This window comes from Cnephaeus nilssonii, assembly GCF_951640355.1.
Source record: "Cnephaeus nilssonii genome assembly, chromosome: 18".
Taxonomy (NCBI): domain Eukaryota; kingdom Metazoa; phylum Chordata; class Mammalia; order Chiroptera; family Vespertilionidae; genus Cnephaeus; species Cnephaeus nilssonii.
Window position 1 is genome coordinate 11,648,585 of NC_137089.1, and position 16,998 is coordinate 11,665,582.

The 16,998-nt window shown below is 37.2% G+C and overlaps 1 protein-coding gene across 3 annotated transcripts in view; it reads right to left on the reverse strand.

Moving 5' to 3' along the window:
* Positions 1-16,998, reverse strand: part of STK3 (serine/threonine kinase 3) — a 225,472-nt gene that overhangs the window by 60,455 nt on the left and 148,019 nt on the right. For all 3 annotated transcript variants that reach the window (XR_013815003.1, XM_079796718.1, XM_079796717.1), the window contains exon 9: positions 13,047-13,239. Coding sequence is in view for 2 of the 3 variants with exons in the window: in XM_079796718.1 (XP_079652844.1) it covers positions 13,047-13,239 (193 nt within the window). In the remaining variant the exon portion in view is untranslated. The remainder of the gene's footprint in view (positions 1-13,046; positions 13,240-16,998) is intronic.

Here is a 16,998-nt window from a genome sequence, read left to right on the forward strand (position 1 = left end):
TACCACACACTTACCAGTTCTAAAGCTACATTCAAGGTCGTTCACTCCCAGCTCGCCGCTCACCTAATCAAGTCAACATTATTTACTCAATGCCCAAAGGGATAAAGCTGAGCAATAACCCAGATTCCTCTCTTCCCATCATACCACACTGATCATTGGGTCTTTTTAATTCTACTTCTCAATACAACTGTTTAAACCTAACCCTTTTTTCTCTGGCCAACATTGCTACCTTCCTAGTTGACCTTCCAATCATTTCTTGCCTTGGCCATTGTAGCAATGGTCTCGCTGATTCAACCCAGTTTCGATTTTAGTTTCATACTGATAACACAGTGACCTTTCTAAATGCAAATCAAACCATGTCATCCTTCTGCTTAGAATCTTTCAATGGCTCATTTTCTACACTGAACGGTTAGAGTGAAAAATAAACATTTGGAATAACTAGATAGTTTGTCTTCCTTTTGTTAAGCTGTATGAGTTCCTTATATATTTTGGAAATTAACCCCTTATCACATGTATCATTGACAAATATGTTCTCTCTCCCTTTTCATTTTGTTGGTGGTTTCTTTTGCTGTGCAGAACATTTTATTTTGTTTATTTTCTCCTTTGTTTCCCTTGCCCTAGGAGATGTAACAGCAAATATATTGCTATGAGAGATGTCTGAGATTTTGCTGCCAGTGGTTTCTTCTAGGATTTTTATGTCTTTTATTCATTTTGAGTTTATTCATTTAAGTCTTTTATTCATTTTGAGTTTATTCTTGTGTATGGTGTAAGTTGGTGGTCTAGTTTGTTTTTTGTTGTTGTTGTTTTTTGCATGTATCTGTCTGATTTCCCAACACCATTTATTGAAGCAACTATCTTTACTCCATTGAATGTTCTTGCCTCCTTTGTCAAATATTGAGTGTAATGGTTTGGGTTGATATCTGGATTCTCTGTCCTGTTCCATTGATCTATATACCTATCCTCGTGCCAGTACCAAGCTGTTTTGATTACAATGGCTTTGTAGTATAATTTGGTATCTGGAATTGTGATCCCTCCTTTGTTATTCTTTCTCAAGATTGCTACACAATCGCTATTAAAATAGCAATGGCATATTTCACAGACCTAGAACAAATACTCCAAAAATTTATATGGAACTAAAAAAGACCCTGAATAGCCTCAACATCATTACTTTTGAATTAATGGAGGCTACTAGTATTTCATTACTAGCAACTGTGTATTGGCATAATAAATTTTAAAAATCATATGACTACCACAATTTTAAAATTATCTGTCTCAGTAGAGTCAGAAGAAATCTGACATTTAGAATATTCATGTATTAGTGAAAAAACAGGGGAGAAAAACCAAAACTACAACTATTCATCTGAAGACTCATTCTTCAATTAGAGCTGTTCAGGCTTTAGAAGATTTAAAAGTAAGTATGACAAAACCTCTGGGACCCAAATGATACCCTCTGAAAAGATACACGCCATCAAAATTAGGATAGAATGAAACACCAATATTTGTAGTAAACCTTCAGAACTCAGAACACTCTCATATCCCACTCATATAAAACTCATGAAAAAAGAACTCCTTAGGGAGTTTAACAAGATATCAGCCAATGCTGCCTTTAAATTCCCTGTCAGTCCAGACTTTACTAGTAATGTTACAAATGAATACAAAATATAGGAGAGAAAGTATAATATTTTAATGATCAATAAATATTATATAAAGATTTTGTGTTTCTGGTCTTTTATCTTTAACTTTTTTCCCTAAAATCTCCTATTGCTAAGAAAAAGAAAAAAAAAGGAACTGATTAATTTGACAAGGTTACATTACTGACATTTGGACTAAACACATACATTCCATTAACATTTTCAACAGATTTTAAAAACCCTTGATATGTCTCTGGGCTTCATCATTACAAGAGATTTTTATCTTCAGAATTTAAATTTAGTTCCTATAGCAACCTTTTATTCCATAACAGAGTCCAGGAATTTAACCTCTATTAGTCTCCACCTCTGACCCTATTATGAGAATAAATAATAAAATATTGTAAATGTAGCTCAATAAATTTTCTATAAAATAATTGAGCAAATCAAATCATGGAGAGAGAGGGGGGAGATAATCCCTTAAAGGAAGTCTTTGCTCATTATTCTTTTTTTAAAGAGATGAGTAATTTTGTAATAGAATTGCCTATTTATTTGGGTTGTAAGTTCTTATTTTAATCAGCTAGTCTTAAGATGGGTCACATGTATAAAGAAATCTAAAAATGTTAACATTGCCCTAGCTGGTTTGGCTCAGTAGATAGAGTGTCAGCCTGTGGACTGAAGGGTCCTGGGTTCGATTCTGGTTAAGGGCACTTGTCCAGGTTGCGGGATCGATCCCCAGTAGGGGGCATGCAGGAAGCAGCTGATCAATGATTCTCTCTCATCATTGATGTTTCTATCTCTCTCTCCCTCTCCCTTCCTCTCTGAAATCAATAAAAATCTATTTTAAAAAATAATTTAAAATTTTAACAACAAGGTTTATCAATGTTTATATAGTAAACTCAAAACGAGAGAGGAGAGTAAAAAAGGTTTCTTTGGGAAATAACTCTTGTGAAAGAAACCCATGAATTTCACCATTATCAACTGCATTTGACAAAAGTATAGAAAATGTTTCATTGAAGCACATTTCTATATAGTATTCTTTAAAAAATAAATTTAGCTTATGTAGGTGCTTTGGTAAAAACAAAATAACCAAAAGCACATTTTGGCACTACTACTCCATTGCAGAAAACAGCAGTCCTTGACCACTGCTCCTTCCCAAATCTTCCTCCCCCGCCCCCTTACCCGGCCAGGCCTGCACTATACTTATCACCTCTCCCTCCAGTCAGCACTGCAGACTCCATTTACAGTCTTCTCTGTTTTCTCCTCAACTAGAGGATAGGGAACACTTCACCCCGAATCTTTACTTATACCCTGGTGCTATAATGAAACAGTGGTCTTTAGATTTACCAATGTCTTAATTCAGACCCTGTATCTGAGAAAATGGAAGACTAATGTTTTCCTACTGGAAACTAACACTTACAGAGCAGCAACTCCAATATGGCCTATATTTCAAGAGCAGCAGCATGCACAGAAAAGGAGAAGGAAAGACATAAAATCTCAAAAGTTACTTTTCCACTACAGAGAATAAAATGGGGAAAGCTTTAATATTTTATAAAAATCCTTACAACAAAAAGTAAGACGGGCTGAGTAGGTACTGCCTTGAGAGACAGGGAGAGTAAGGAAAAGGCTGAAAATAGATAGTATTCTTCTCTGCAATGAGTCAGACATACAAAAGTCCAATTGGAAGTAAGTAGTGGCAATAGAAAGGGAAGAGGCAAACCAATCCCCGGACTGACTAAAGCGAAAAGGAAATTGCTAAGGAATTTTATCCCAAGAATCTAATCTTGCACCTCCAACAGTCCTGTGCTGCTCCCAACCCTACCCCATCAGGAGCTGCCCAGGGCAGGCGAGCCACCATTAGTGTCCTAGTGTCTCAAAAGCAAAAGCCTACGTGTCCTCCACAGGCCCTCCCTCCCTTGAGGTGACAAGGGGTTTCTCTTGTAGGGAGGAGTGGCCCTGTATCAGGATTGGGGCCTATGAGATGAGGGTTTCTAGGGAAGCTGTTTTCTTGACATAGGTACCAGCCATTTCTTCTTGCTCTTTCCTCTTGCCTGGAATGCAGATTTAATGGCTGAGCATCTGGCAGTTATTCTGCAATCAGGACGGCAATGAGAATAATGCCCTAAAGATGACGTGAAAAAAAGGATCTCTGACATTATGAAATCATTCTACCAATGCAGGACACTCTGCTGCTGGATTTGTTAAATGAGAAATTTGTTTAGCTACTGTTATTTGGATTTTTTGGTACAGATAGCTAAATTCAGTCCCCAATTGAAAAATTTTTACTCCCAAGTGGAGGATGCAGGAATGGGTAGGAGCAGCAATCTTCGGTTTTGCTACAGGAATACCCCAATCTGAAACTTGAACTCCACTGTTATAGAGTAGTTTAATTATTATTACATTTCAGAGTTATTATGGTTTTAAGGGTCTTTTAGGGGCTGACCTAAAAACCTATAGTAAAATGCCTGTTGGGTTCTATACTAAAAAACATGGAAAATAAGCCATTCCTAGGTTAGAAATAAACATTTTATAATTTAAAAATAACGTAAGTGTGAAAATCAAATAAAAGGTAGCAGCCTATTACATTAGATCTTTCTTTTCGGATGACTTTAGAACAAGATATGCTGACACCTAATTTTGTATTCAAATGTATGGGCTTGTACCTCCAAATATTTTTCATTTTTTAATTTAAAACTGAGTATTAAATTTTAGAGTATATATTTGCTACACACAAAGAATATAAAAAAAATTTTTTTTATTTCGAAAGAGAAAAGTAGGTAACATTGTTTGGAAAGTTAATGGGAGGAGGCAGCTGTAATTGTGCAGTAATATTTAACCACACAATATTCAGCACATGCCCACAGTGTGCAGTCAAGTCTTCAGGGAGATTGATGCATGTTCACAGGAGTAGGAGAGAGAGGATGTTTCTGATTTAAAATTTATTTTTTAAAAAAGGAAAAAAAAAAAAAGAAGAAATAGTAGGCCTTTCAACAGGAGAGTGAAGCAGGAAGTCTCAAGATAGCAACCACTGTCATATGTGATTGTGGTTGCTACGGCAAATACTTTTTTTTAAAACAGAGAAAGAATAATCACAAAAATTGACATCAATTTCTCCAGCTGCAGCTAAATTCTGACCCTACTTATAAAAAATATTTATATTTTAATAATAAATATAATGTTTAAATTACCTTGTTTCTCAATTTTGTCCCTAATTCTCTCAACCACTTGTTGTGGAACTAAAAACCCATTAGCAAAAATAAAAATAAAATAAAATAATCACCATGCAAAAAAAAGTGTTTTCCCTTCCTTCACACATTCCCAAAACATATACAAGGAAGACTAAATTGTGTGAATATAATGCCTTTAGAAAATATGCCAGTCCACTTACAATTATTCATTAACTTTCTTAATCTGAACGTCTTCTAAACAGGTGAAAAGTCTTCATGGAAATTCAAATATATAAAGGAATTTTTAAAATACTTTAACAAAATATAATTTGTTTAATTTTTAATTTCTTAGCATGCTTATGACAAAGTCAGTCAAGTGTAGGGAATGAAATATTATAATTAATCATAACTTTAGCATAATATATTTAGACATCAAAGGGATTTATGAATATTATCTAATTTGTTCTACTAAAAGTATTTTAAGATGTGCGTGATCCACCTGATTAATGATCTTGGAAATTTGTCCTTCAATTTGTTGTCAAGAGGATAACGAATATATATATATAGATATAGATATAGATATAGATATAGATATAGATATAGATATAGATATAGATATAGATATAAAATAGAATGTTAATACAGAAGCTACTGACATCAGCTTTTTCTTAACTTCTTAGATTGTACTTTAATACAAAGGAGGACACAGACAACATGGAGAAGATCCAGAGGCTATTCATAAAAAAGATTAAAAGCTTAGAAAATAATACCTGTCCAAAGGTTAAAGGGACTGAAATTGTTCAGCTGGGAAAAGTCTCAGTATATAATTTAACAAGTATCCAAGTACATCGAAGGGTTCTTGAACAGAAAATAGTGACCAGCTGTTTTCCATTTCCAATGAGAGTAGAATAAAGGGAAGCAGACAAATTTAAGCCCAAGGATTTCGTTAAATAAAAGAAATGGTTTCCTGTACGAGTAATGAGCATTATAACAGCAACTGTGTGTCTTTGGAAACCCTTTCTTCAGAGGCCTTTACAAGAAAGACAACTTTTCATTTGTCCAAGGAAGACTAAAATTTACATACTTTCCATGCTCAGTGCTAGATATCCTCAGACCAAAATATCTACACTTACAGGCCCGAGCTGGGTCAAAACATCATTACACATTCCACAGACAAGAGAACACAGAGGAGCAGACCATATTCAGTACCCACAAGTGACTCCGAACCACTGTGGCCACACATCATACCTCTGTAGAGGAAACGAAGGTTTCTAACTGCCCAGTAATACTATGGGTATTTGTGCCCAGCTGCCAGTGAGACCTGCAGTTGACTGTTCTCACATTTACTGCTGTGCTGTGGGCAAGAATAATGTCAAAGACACAACAGTTGTTCATGAAAGAATAGTAAGAGCTCTGGAGAAATGGGAAAGGGATACCCCCACACACCCTGCTCTCCTGGTTGTTTCTTGGCATTTCAAATTCTGTCCTTAATGATTTACTTCTTTGGCTCAAAGGTTTATAATTTTTGGAAAAAAGGTAAATATTTCGTGAACATTAAACATTATTAAGCACTTTACATCTGCATATCGGATGCTTTTCTGAAATAGGTTTTGGGAGAAAGGTTGGGGGAAAAGGACTGAACCAGAGCGGGGAGAGATGTTACTAAGCACAGAATGGGACATGAAAGATGTTGCTCAGAACAAATGGTCTTGTACTTACTATTTTGTCCAGGGACATTAGATGAACTAAGGAGCAGGGACACCTAATGGGTAGTCTTCCCTTCTTGCTCATTTCTCCTAAACCCTTTTTAAATCAATCTAGAATCTATTTCCCGGATAAACTCCTAAAAATCTAAAGCAGATCTTAAATTTGCCTTCTATTACTAATGAAGTGAAACTGTCCAAAATGAATAAACTGTGATATTTTTAAAAATCACTGTTATAGGTATATACAAAGAAGATATTTAAAAATATGTATCCAATCAAAATTATTTAACCCAATATTTAATCATTGCTAAACACAGTTACCAAAGGTTAATATAAGTAAAAATATAAAACCTAAACACGACCAGTTATTCCTCCACCCATTCTAAATATTCACCAGGCAGCTCGCCCTCTGCTAACTGTGCTCCAATGTCTCTCCATCCTTTCTAAATTCTCCAGGTGAGTTCTAGGCACTGAGGAAAGTTACTTACTTCCTTGCTCTAAAAAGTAGTTATCAGGCCTAGCTCCACCTCAAAAGTACTTAAGAAGTTGTTTTGATTATTTTTTAAAGTAGAGATGCCAAGGTCCTGCTATGGTCTACAGAACCAGCATCTCCGAGGGGCTACTGCTATGACGTGGATTTGTGAGGTGAGTTCATGGATCCAAAGCCAGGGTTTTCTTATAAATGAAGTTCACTGCTCCAGCCTGTGGAGATCTCTTCAGATCCTGATTCCATCTCAGAAGCTATTTTCATTTTGCTCCACTTCATGTCACTTGCAGTTCTAATGGGCTTTCAGTCTATAGCTTCATCAAGTTTCTATAAAAAATGCTGACCCAGCCAGGGCGGAGGCCTGACCCCTACAGCACACAGTGAGAACTCTTCTGGTTGACTATTTATTACTTAACACTGTGCCACTGCCTCTGGCGAGCCTTCTTGTAGAGGCTGGGAATCACAGCACTGCATTTCCCAGAACTCCTTGCACCTTACCCTGGATAAGTACACTTTTTCTGCTGCTGCCTCAGTTATTTCCTCTGCCATGCATAGCTATGAAGACGTGGTGTTCCTTTTTATTAACAGCAGCATTCCAGCATCCAGTCACCAGCCTCCCAGGTGCTAAGGGGTGGCCGCCTTGGCAGTCGCTCTCTAATACCCGCATGGCCACAAGGATTGAGAGCATCTGGTTTACTGAACTCAACAGTGCCAACGGTAGCCTCTGGATTCATTGTCCTCACCGTACCAGTAGTAGCTGCACTGAAGGTCACTTTGGATTCCTGGAGGCCTGGCTTACATAGCCCTCGCCTCCAACCTCTCCACTGATTTATTAATGTCCACACTTCTGACTTAATCTGTATGTTTAAAATACCGAGAGTAGTTTCTGTTTCCTCCAATAATCCCTGACTGACACAAGCCCATTTGGGTATAACCGTTCAACCCTCAGAACTACCAACTAGGTCATATTACAGAGTGTCCACAGGATATCATCAAAGACCTTGTCAAATACTTTTCCAAAATCCTAAAACACCAAGTCCAAACCCTACATTTTCTCTAATGTACAAGTTTAGCGATGCTGTCAAAAAAAAGGCAATTATATTACTCTGATCTGATTTGTTTCCACGAAACTAAGTTAGCTCATAATGATCCAGGTCTCTTTTCCTAAAGAACTCACAGATGTTCTGGCTCCACTGCTGACTTGCTATGAAATCCTGAACAGGTCATTTATCATTCCCAAGTCTCAATTTCCTCAGTGGTGAATGGTAGTGACAATCCTACTTTACAGGGTCCTTGTGAGGAGTCAATAAAACAATGTATGGGAAGTCCTGAAAATAATGTTTGAGGAGTCAATAAAACAATGTATGGGAAGTCCTGAAAATAATAACTTGAGAAATTCACCTTTTTCTCTTTTCTAAAAAAAAAAAAAAGTAAAATAAAATTTAAATTACTCTTTCATGCTTCCATGACACTTCACCCATTTTCTCAGAGATATCAAAGTTCACAAACAGTGAAATATAATAGTTCTCCCACCTGCAACTTATCACAATACACACGACTGAGCATACTCCTAGTCGGGAGATGTCAGATCAGCTGAGTGTCTTTACCGTGCCATTCAAATCGTTCATATTTACGCTTGTGCTAATCTGTTCATTCTAGAGATGACTACTGTCTCTAGAATCCCCTCTGGCTATCTGACTGAATAAAGAGCGAGGTGTTGCAGGAGGCAGGGAAAGGTTGGAGCAAGAGTTTGCCTTGGGAAGGAAAACAACAGAGCTGTTCACTGGCTCGGGTCTCCAGTCCCAGGAAGAGCAGGCCTCCCTGGCTGTGTGGGAAGCAGGGCTGACTCTCTGGACACTCCAGCTTTCCAAGGTGTTGGAAGGACAAACTGACAGAGTATCAGGTAAAGATTAATCTTTACTAACCTGCTGTATTTAAAGCACTCTGCTAGGTGCTAAATGTATTTACCTAAATTAATCCACACATACGCAGACAAATATACATCACTGAAGCTCAGAAAACATTAAGTCACACACAATTAAAAGTGGTCTGACTTTAAATCCCTGGCTCTTTTCCTTACACCGCATCATTTGTTCAGAAAATATTTAATGAACTCTTACTACTGTACTAGGTATTGTATTAAGCACTGGGAATACAGTGGGGAATAAACAGATAATCGTACAGAAATAGGCAATTATAATTCAGTGTGACAATTGCTATTCAGAGTAAAAGCATGAAGTGAGATGGTTGCCTATGGGAGGGGCACCCTTCCCTAACCTGGGTCAGTAGAGGAAGCAAACCTCTTAACTGAGCCAGAGAATTAGCCAAGGAAGCAGGAATCTAAACAAAGGGAGGTACTGGGCAGTGCAAAACAGAGGGATTTGGGCACATAAAATCCCAAAGGTAACGATGAGTATTTTAAGAGCTGAGGAGCTAGAAGAAGACTAGCGAGACCTGAGAACAGAAAGGTAAACAGTAGAGAATATACTGCCTTTTAAGCCATGTTGGGCTCTACACTAAGAGCATGGGAGTCACCGGAGGGCCAAAAGCAAAAAAGAGATGGTGAGATCTGTAAAGGGTAGGGGACTAAGACTGGCGGCAGGGGATCAATTAGGAAGCATGAGGCTTGATGTTGATTCAATGATGGGGTAAAGGAAAAGAGAGGTTAAGAACAACTCTAATTTTCCTATCTTACTCCAAAGTCCACGTTTGAAACACCTGCACAGCTTCTCTAATTCTCACGTGATAACACTTCAGTTTTCCCTGTAAGTAGGAAGCAAGGCAATCTACGGAAACTGAGAGGAGAGGTGGCAGGAAGAGATTTAGTGAGGTCTAAAGTAGCCACTATGTAGCATGGGAAAGAGCTGAGCAGAGAGACATGGGCTACAGGAACATTCTGAGGGCCCAAATGGGGGTGAAGGCCAAGAACTGGTGGTCGCCATCTGTACATATGTGAGAATGTCTCCATCGGCACTCAGCAGCCACAGTGAAGATGCAGAGAAGATGGACAAATAGACTGGTCTATGGTCACGTTTGCCAGAAGAGGGAGAAAAGAAGACCAATAAGGTAGAGGCGGTAAGGAGAGAAGGAAGAGAGTAGCTAAAGCCATGAAACTAGCTTGTAACCTTACTGGAGAGTGTGGCGCTTCATCTGAAACCAACAAAGGATAGTCCTCTCAGCGCAACTGCAGCTCCCAATCCAGCCCCTGCTCTGTAAGACCAGAAACTATACCACAGAGACAGAGCTGAGTAGATCTGAGCTGAACAGGGTAAAAGGCTGAAATAACTGCTTTCCCAGAGTCACCCACAAAGAAATAACCTCTACTATCTCATCAATTTCATGACAATGGATTCCTTGACCTGAGCCTAATCTACTCTCTTTCAGGACAAAAACTCTTGAATGTTGATTTACTTAATGACAATCAATCTACTTATACTCACTGTTAACCATTCATAATTCTCCCTGACATTCACCCATCTGGATAACGTAGAGATCTCTGTGTAAACACTTGCTGTTGCCAGATTGTGAAAGATCTTGGTTACCCAGCTGGATCCTGCCCATAGATGGATAAAGAGGAGGCCTGAGAGAGATGTGAATGGGAAGAATGGGAGGGGAGGGCAGAAGTAATGCTGTCACTGCTGAAAATATATTTGGAGAGTTCTTCTTGGGACATGCCCTCAGGTCCATGCCATTTGTTTTAGAAAGAGAAAGAAAGATATTAATATTTTATTAAGTGTTAGCTATTGGTTTTTTAAAAATACAATTCAACGCCAACAAGAATCTGCAAGTTCGGGTGTGATGAAGGAAACTTTATGCAGTGATACAGCATGACCATAGAGCAGCCCTGGGGCCAGGAGGCCCTGGGGGCAGGACCCTCTCCAGCGAGACAGCTCTGCTCCGCTAAGGTCTGCTCTGTGCCGGTCTGCTCAGCGCTGTGCGTCTGCTCCACTCTGCTCTGGGAGACACCTTTGGTGTTTCAGCTCAGTCAGGGAGACTCCTCAGTGGAAATGGCACTCCCATGCCATTTTTTTACAAAAACAGATCAAATTCTACATATTTTTTGTCACTTTTGCCTACTTTCCTTCAAAAGATCTTTTAATAATTTTGCTTCCTAGAGTCAAATCAACACACTTTTCCAAAAGTAAGGAAAACAGGTTTGTAATTTCACATGCCTGGGGCATGTGACCCGACTGGGAATTGAACCTGTAGCCTTTTTTTGGTATACAAGACTACGCTCCAACCAACTGAGCCACCCGGCCAGGGCACTGCTATGATCTTTTTAGGGAACAAAAACACTAAGGACACGTTAGCAAATGAGGCTTTGACTGTTGACATAACCTGAGAGCTCATACCAATGAATCTAAGAAGTTTTAAAAAAGATTTAGATCCTAAGGAAAAACAAAAAGTAATTATGTGGTTTCAGGAAAAGTTCAGCTTCAGTAACTTCTTCACCTTTTTTACTGTTGCTATACTACCGTATGACAATCCCTGGGGTCACATTACTGGATTTTGGGGAACATTACAGAATGATGTCTAAATTGCAGAAACTTAAAATACACTCAAAGCTGACTCATGGGATTTAAAACTTGTAGAAGCACATAAAATAACTGAAACTATATAAACCACTATCTGATCAACTTAAATATGGGCTTTTAATAAGATCTCAAGAATATGATCATATAAATAAGAACATACTGAAATTTCATTTCAATATGATTTTCAAAAAACCATACTTAGGACATAAAATTATAACATCTAGTGAATGATTTCTGTGGCTATCAAAGCTAAAAGTCACTACACAAAATATATGGAAATCTGTGATGTGATTTAATGCCTGATAAATTGTCATCACATATCTCTTCCTTGAAACATAACATTCTAACATGAATTAGATTCCATAAAGACTTACGTTTTTTAATAATTTTTATATGCTGATGACCAGCTATATGACTGCATAGAAAAGTTGTTTATGCAGTTTCATAGGGAGTTCAGTAGCTCACTAGAGATGCAAGAAAGCACTCAATGATCATCTAAATGTCTGCTAAAAGTCAGATAGTCTAATTAAAAACCTGTATCAGCATGTAGAAAAATGACATAAAATGTCTCATAAGGTCCTCTTGATCTACAGGGCACAGGACTTGTATCACAATACTAGCTGGCTTTGGAGGCCACAAGACCATCCAGAGCCGCTGGGTAAGCATCTTAGGGGAGCAGAAAGCCTATCCTAGTCAGAAGCCTGGCTAGGAATTTCAGGAAACCCAAGTCTTAGGCTGCTTTCCAGAGCAAAGTCTCAGAAGACCCACCAGTTGTGGGATATAGAAAATTCATTACCCCCACCTCCCATGGTTAACTATATGGCAAATACACACACACACACACACACACACACACACACACATATACATATATGCATATATACACATATATAAATAAAAGATAAAAGGAGTGCTAGTCTGTGAGACTTTATCTTCACCACTCTGGAAGTAACAGACATCAGAGAGAATGTCTTAATAGTCATTTTAGCCCCTGCAGTACCCCTGGCACTGTGCCTCACACATGACAAGCAGTAGTAAATATGCACTAAACTAAATTTTATGCATGAATTTCCCTGTCTCTTGAGCCTTATTTCTAATGTTCCTTTTTGTTCCACATCGGCCCTATTTCCTCTAACTTGCACCCCCTGTATCACTGTGCAGTTTAACTGATAATTTAGACAACATGAAATATTATGTTGTATTTACTGGAACAGAATTTTTGATTCACTTTTTCTTATTGGAAAAGTAAATAAAAACACTATCTTTTATCTGTAAAACACTATACAAATTAAATTATGTTATGGGTAAGCATTCTTCAACAAAAAAGTTCCATAATCCTAAACTAGAGATGTGCTTTCTGCTATCTTAAAAAAAACTATTTTTAAAATTTATTAGTGTTAAATAAAGCAAAGAAACAAAAATTTCCACGCTGGCTATAAAAAGTAATACAGAACTATTCTGGTTTCTATGGATGTATACTTTCAAAATAGGAAATTAATATTCAATGGAAAAAAGCCACATACTTTTCATAGTTCCATCTTCTTCTTCTTCATCCTCACTGTTTATAACCATGGTCCCCAAGTCAGACTCTAACATCGTGCTGTTATGCTCAATCATGGTCTGGGCGCCTTCGCTCATGGTGCTCGTGGCCCTCATGGTGCCCACACTTTCCGAGCTGGTCTTCACCATGGTGTGGGAGTCCAGCTCATCTTCATCCTGCAAGAAGAACACTGCAGTGAAGGAAGGCTTTCTTAAGACAGCTGGATTTCTTAATTCTCAACATATTTTTAATCATGAAAAATACTATTACTGCTAATTTCAATATAAGGATACACATACAAATGTTATCCTAAGAGCCAAAGTTATCCAAAAGAACCTAAAGCTTTAGGTAATTAAAGCTAACTCAATAGAAATTGATGAAATAGAAGGCTGTTAGCTATTTTTAAAATAAGGGTCGAAATATGTAAATTATCAACAAATGCATAACAAAGAATACAGTGACAAAACAAACAAACAAAAGAGAGCACATTAAAGACAGAACATGTTGACACTTACTATAACAGCTATAAAATTTATAACCTTATACAAAGGCAATTAGCTTTTTAAAAAAATATATGCATAACATAAAATTTAACATTTTAATCATTTTTCAGTATATAGTTCTGTAACAATGAGTACATTCATAGTGTTGTGCAATCATCACCTACGCCAATTTCACTACACCCAGAACTTTTTCATCATACCAAACAGAAACTCTGTACCCCAGTCTGCCCTTCCCCAAATACCTGGTAACTTCTATTCTACTCTCTCTATGAATCCTATTTTCCCAAAGTTCAACCTGAGTCCCTAGCTGCCAAAAACTCCTATCATGCTATGCTCATTCAGTCTCTCTCTCTGCTCATGCCTTCTTCTCTACCAAGAATTATCTTTCTTCTCTATTCATTTTAACTAAATTATACCTAGTCCCAGATCAAGTATGTATTACCTTCATGGCTAATTCAGTCTTTACTAATTACTCCCTTTTCCAATCTGTAGAATTTATAATCTGCATTACACACGTTTACATTTAAATTTATGATCTCATATTGTAACTGTCTGTAAAGTCCTTTATAAACATACGTATCATATAGATAAGAATACCTTACGGTACTTCTGACTTTACTAAAGTGTTTTTCATTCAGTATCCTGTTATACAGTAAACATTAATTATACATTTACTTTTTCACAGAATTATAAAATCAGGGACCTTTAACAATTCAAACCTTCATTTTATATCTGAAAAAAAAACTGAGGCCCACAGAAAGTAAGAGATTTCCCCAAGGCCACACACATATTTAGTAGAACTGAAAACAAAACAAAACAAAACAAAAACCGTAGAACTTGAACTAAAATGAGTTCCTTCATTTCTTAGTCCATTATTTCACTAAATACATGTACTTAGTTACATTTAAGTTTTGATCTACTTGAATGCTTAAGTTAGAGGCCCAGGCTTACAATTTTAACAGCTAAGTCACCAGCTCCTATTCTCAGAGTCCCATGCAAATTATTTGGTCATTCCTAGTCAAAGCCACGATCTTCTCCCATTTGGCTTATTAAAACAGCCTCCTAACAGTTTTCACTGCTTCCAACTCTTGCCCTCTTTAGTCTCCCACACAAAAGGCAGATTGATCCTTTCAAAAGACAAATCACATCGTGTTACTCTCCTGCCCAAAACACTGCATTTGGCTTCCCATCACACTTAGAATCATATCCAAAATCTCTGTCATAGCCAAATGTGATCTGGCCCAGTAATATTTGCCAATCCCATCTCCTATCACATTCCTTCTCACTCATCAAGTTCCAGCCATGCTGGCTTGTTTGCTGTTTCTTGAGCATTCTAAGCATATTCCTCCTCCAGCCTTTAAGTTGGCTAGTCTCTCAGCCTGGAATACCCTTCCACACCAGCTCGATCCTTTACTTAAATCAAGTCTCTCTTTAGACGTTACTGCTGTAGTGCAGCTTTTCTGACCACCAATCTAAAATTGAAGTCTCCATCATTCTTTTATCCTTCTCTATTCTTTATAGCCTGAACCTGGCTTCTCCACCACTAGAATGTATGGTTAATAAAGGCAGAATACTTCTTTTTCACTGATGAATCCACAATGCTTAGAACATCTGGCACACAGTGGGTATTTGACAAAAAATTTATTTAATGAATGAATCAATTTATATTTTCACTCATTAATTTATTCAGTGAAACGGACAACAGGGGGGTGGTGGCATGCATGGGGAGGAGTTTGGGATGGGAATGGGGGGATGAGAACAAATATGTGATACCTTAATCAATAAAGAAATTTAAAAAAATTTATTCAATGAACATTTATTGCACATTTACATGTTAAGTCATGAACCAGGCATTGAGATCAATGAATTACAAGGTATTCTAAGTGCTGTAAGAAAAGTGCTGGCAAGTACAATGGGAGTATCAAGAATAGAGCCTCTGGCTCTGCCTTTAGTAAGTGAAGAAAGCCTCACAGAGAAGGCTGCCTTTAAATCAGGTTTTGAAGGATGAGCAGACTAGGTATGTAACATATATAAATAACTTTGAGTAGGTAATTTACAGTACAACTTCTCTCTTATAACAGAACTACTCAGCTCAAAAACAAGAGATTGAATTAGGTGCCATACTTTTATATTGCCATAACACCTTGTGCTTTTGCTGATCATACACTTATGACACAATACTGTAGTTGTCTGTACATCTGACTTGTCCAAATCTCCCATTAGTCTCTAAAATCTATAAGGGCAGTAACCAGATCTTGTTAACAGTTATATTCCTGGCATCCAGTACAAAGCCGTAGTCTAATTATGTAATCTATTAAATGAATGGTAAAGCCCTTACTTTGAGGTGGTGCTAAAACACAGAACTAAGGACAATGCCATGTAAGGTTCTAGTGTGGAGCTTTATTTAAACCTACTTATTATTTTAAAAGATAGAATGACTACTGAAGAAACTTTGGTAAGAAAATAATGCTATTAACTAGAATTACATTTAATCATTAATCTAACGATTAAAATAGTCATCGTCAAAAAAAAATAGTCATCGTCAATGAGTTATTAACACTATGCTTAGGATTTATTGTAGGCTACTCCCATTTTACCCTCTTATTAATCCTGTGAGATATTATCCTCATTGTACAAATAATACACCTGAAGTTTAAATGGGTCTAATAATTTATCCAAGGTCATAATACAACAAATAAGTGGAGGAGCAAGGATTCTAACCAGGTCATTCTAATTCGAAAGCCCAAGATCTAATTTCCAATTGCATAAGGCTTTTAAGTTATCTACAGAATTTCTCAAGTCTAATTTAATTTATATTACAGGTTAGCTAGAGCACTTTTCATTTTGCTAAGTTAAGAGATGAAGAAACGCCCAGCCAGCGTAGCTAAGTGGTTGAGCGTTGACCTATGAACCAGGAAGTCACAATTCCATTCCCGGTCAGGACACATGCCAGGGTTGCGGGTTCAATACCCAGTGTATAGTATGTAGGAGGTGCTGATTAATGATTCTGTCTCATCATTAATGTTTCTATCTCTCTATGAAATCAATAAAAATATTTAATAAAAAAAGAGATGAAGAAACTGACATACATAAATAAACTGATTTGTACTTTGTGTTCAAAAAGCAAACTTTACAAAAAGTTGGGATTTACTCTTCCCAATAGATCCCACTGAAGCGGGAGCGAGTAAGGGAGGGAGGGAAAAGTTGGATATTCTATCAGTTCTTTTTAAAAATCTACTGCTGGATTAATATTTTATCGTGGTTACAACCAGTTTATTCCCAAAACACTAAATCTATTTTTATATGTGTGAGTCATTGTCTTTTATCCTTATAAGATTCAGTGCTGTGACCATTAAACTTAACAAGAAACATAACATCTGGTTGGTGTGAAATAATACTTTGAGTCTTCCTATGAAAGGGATAATGAAGCCT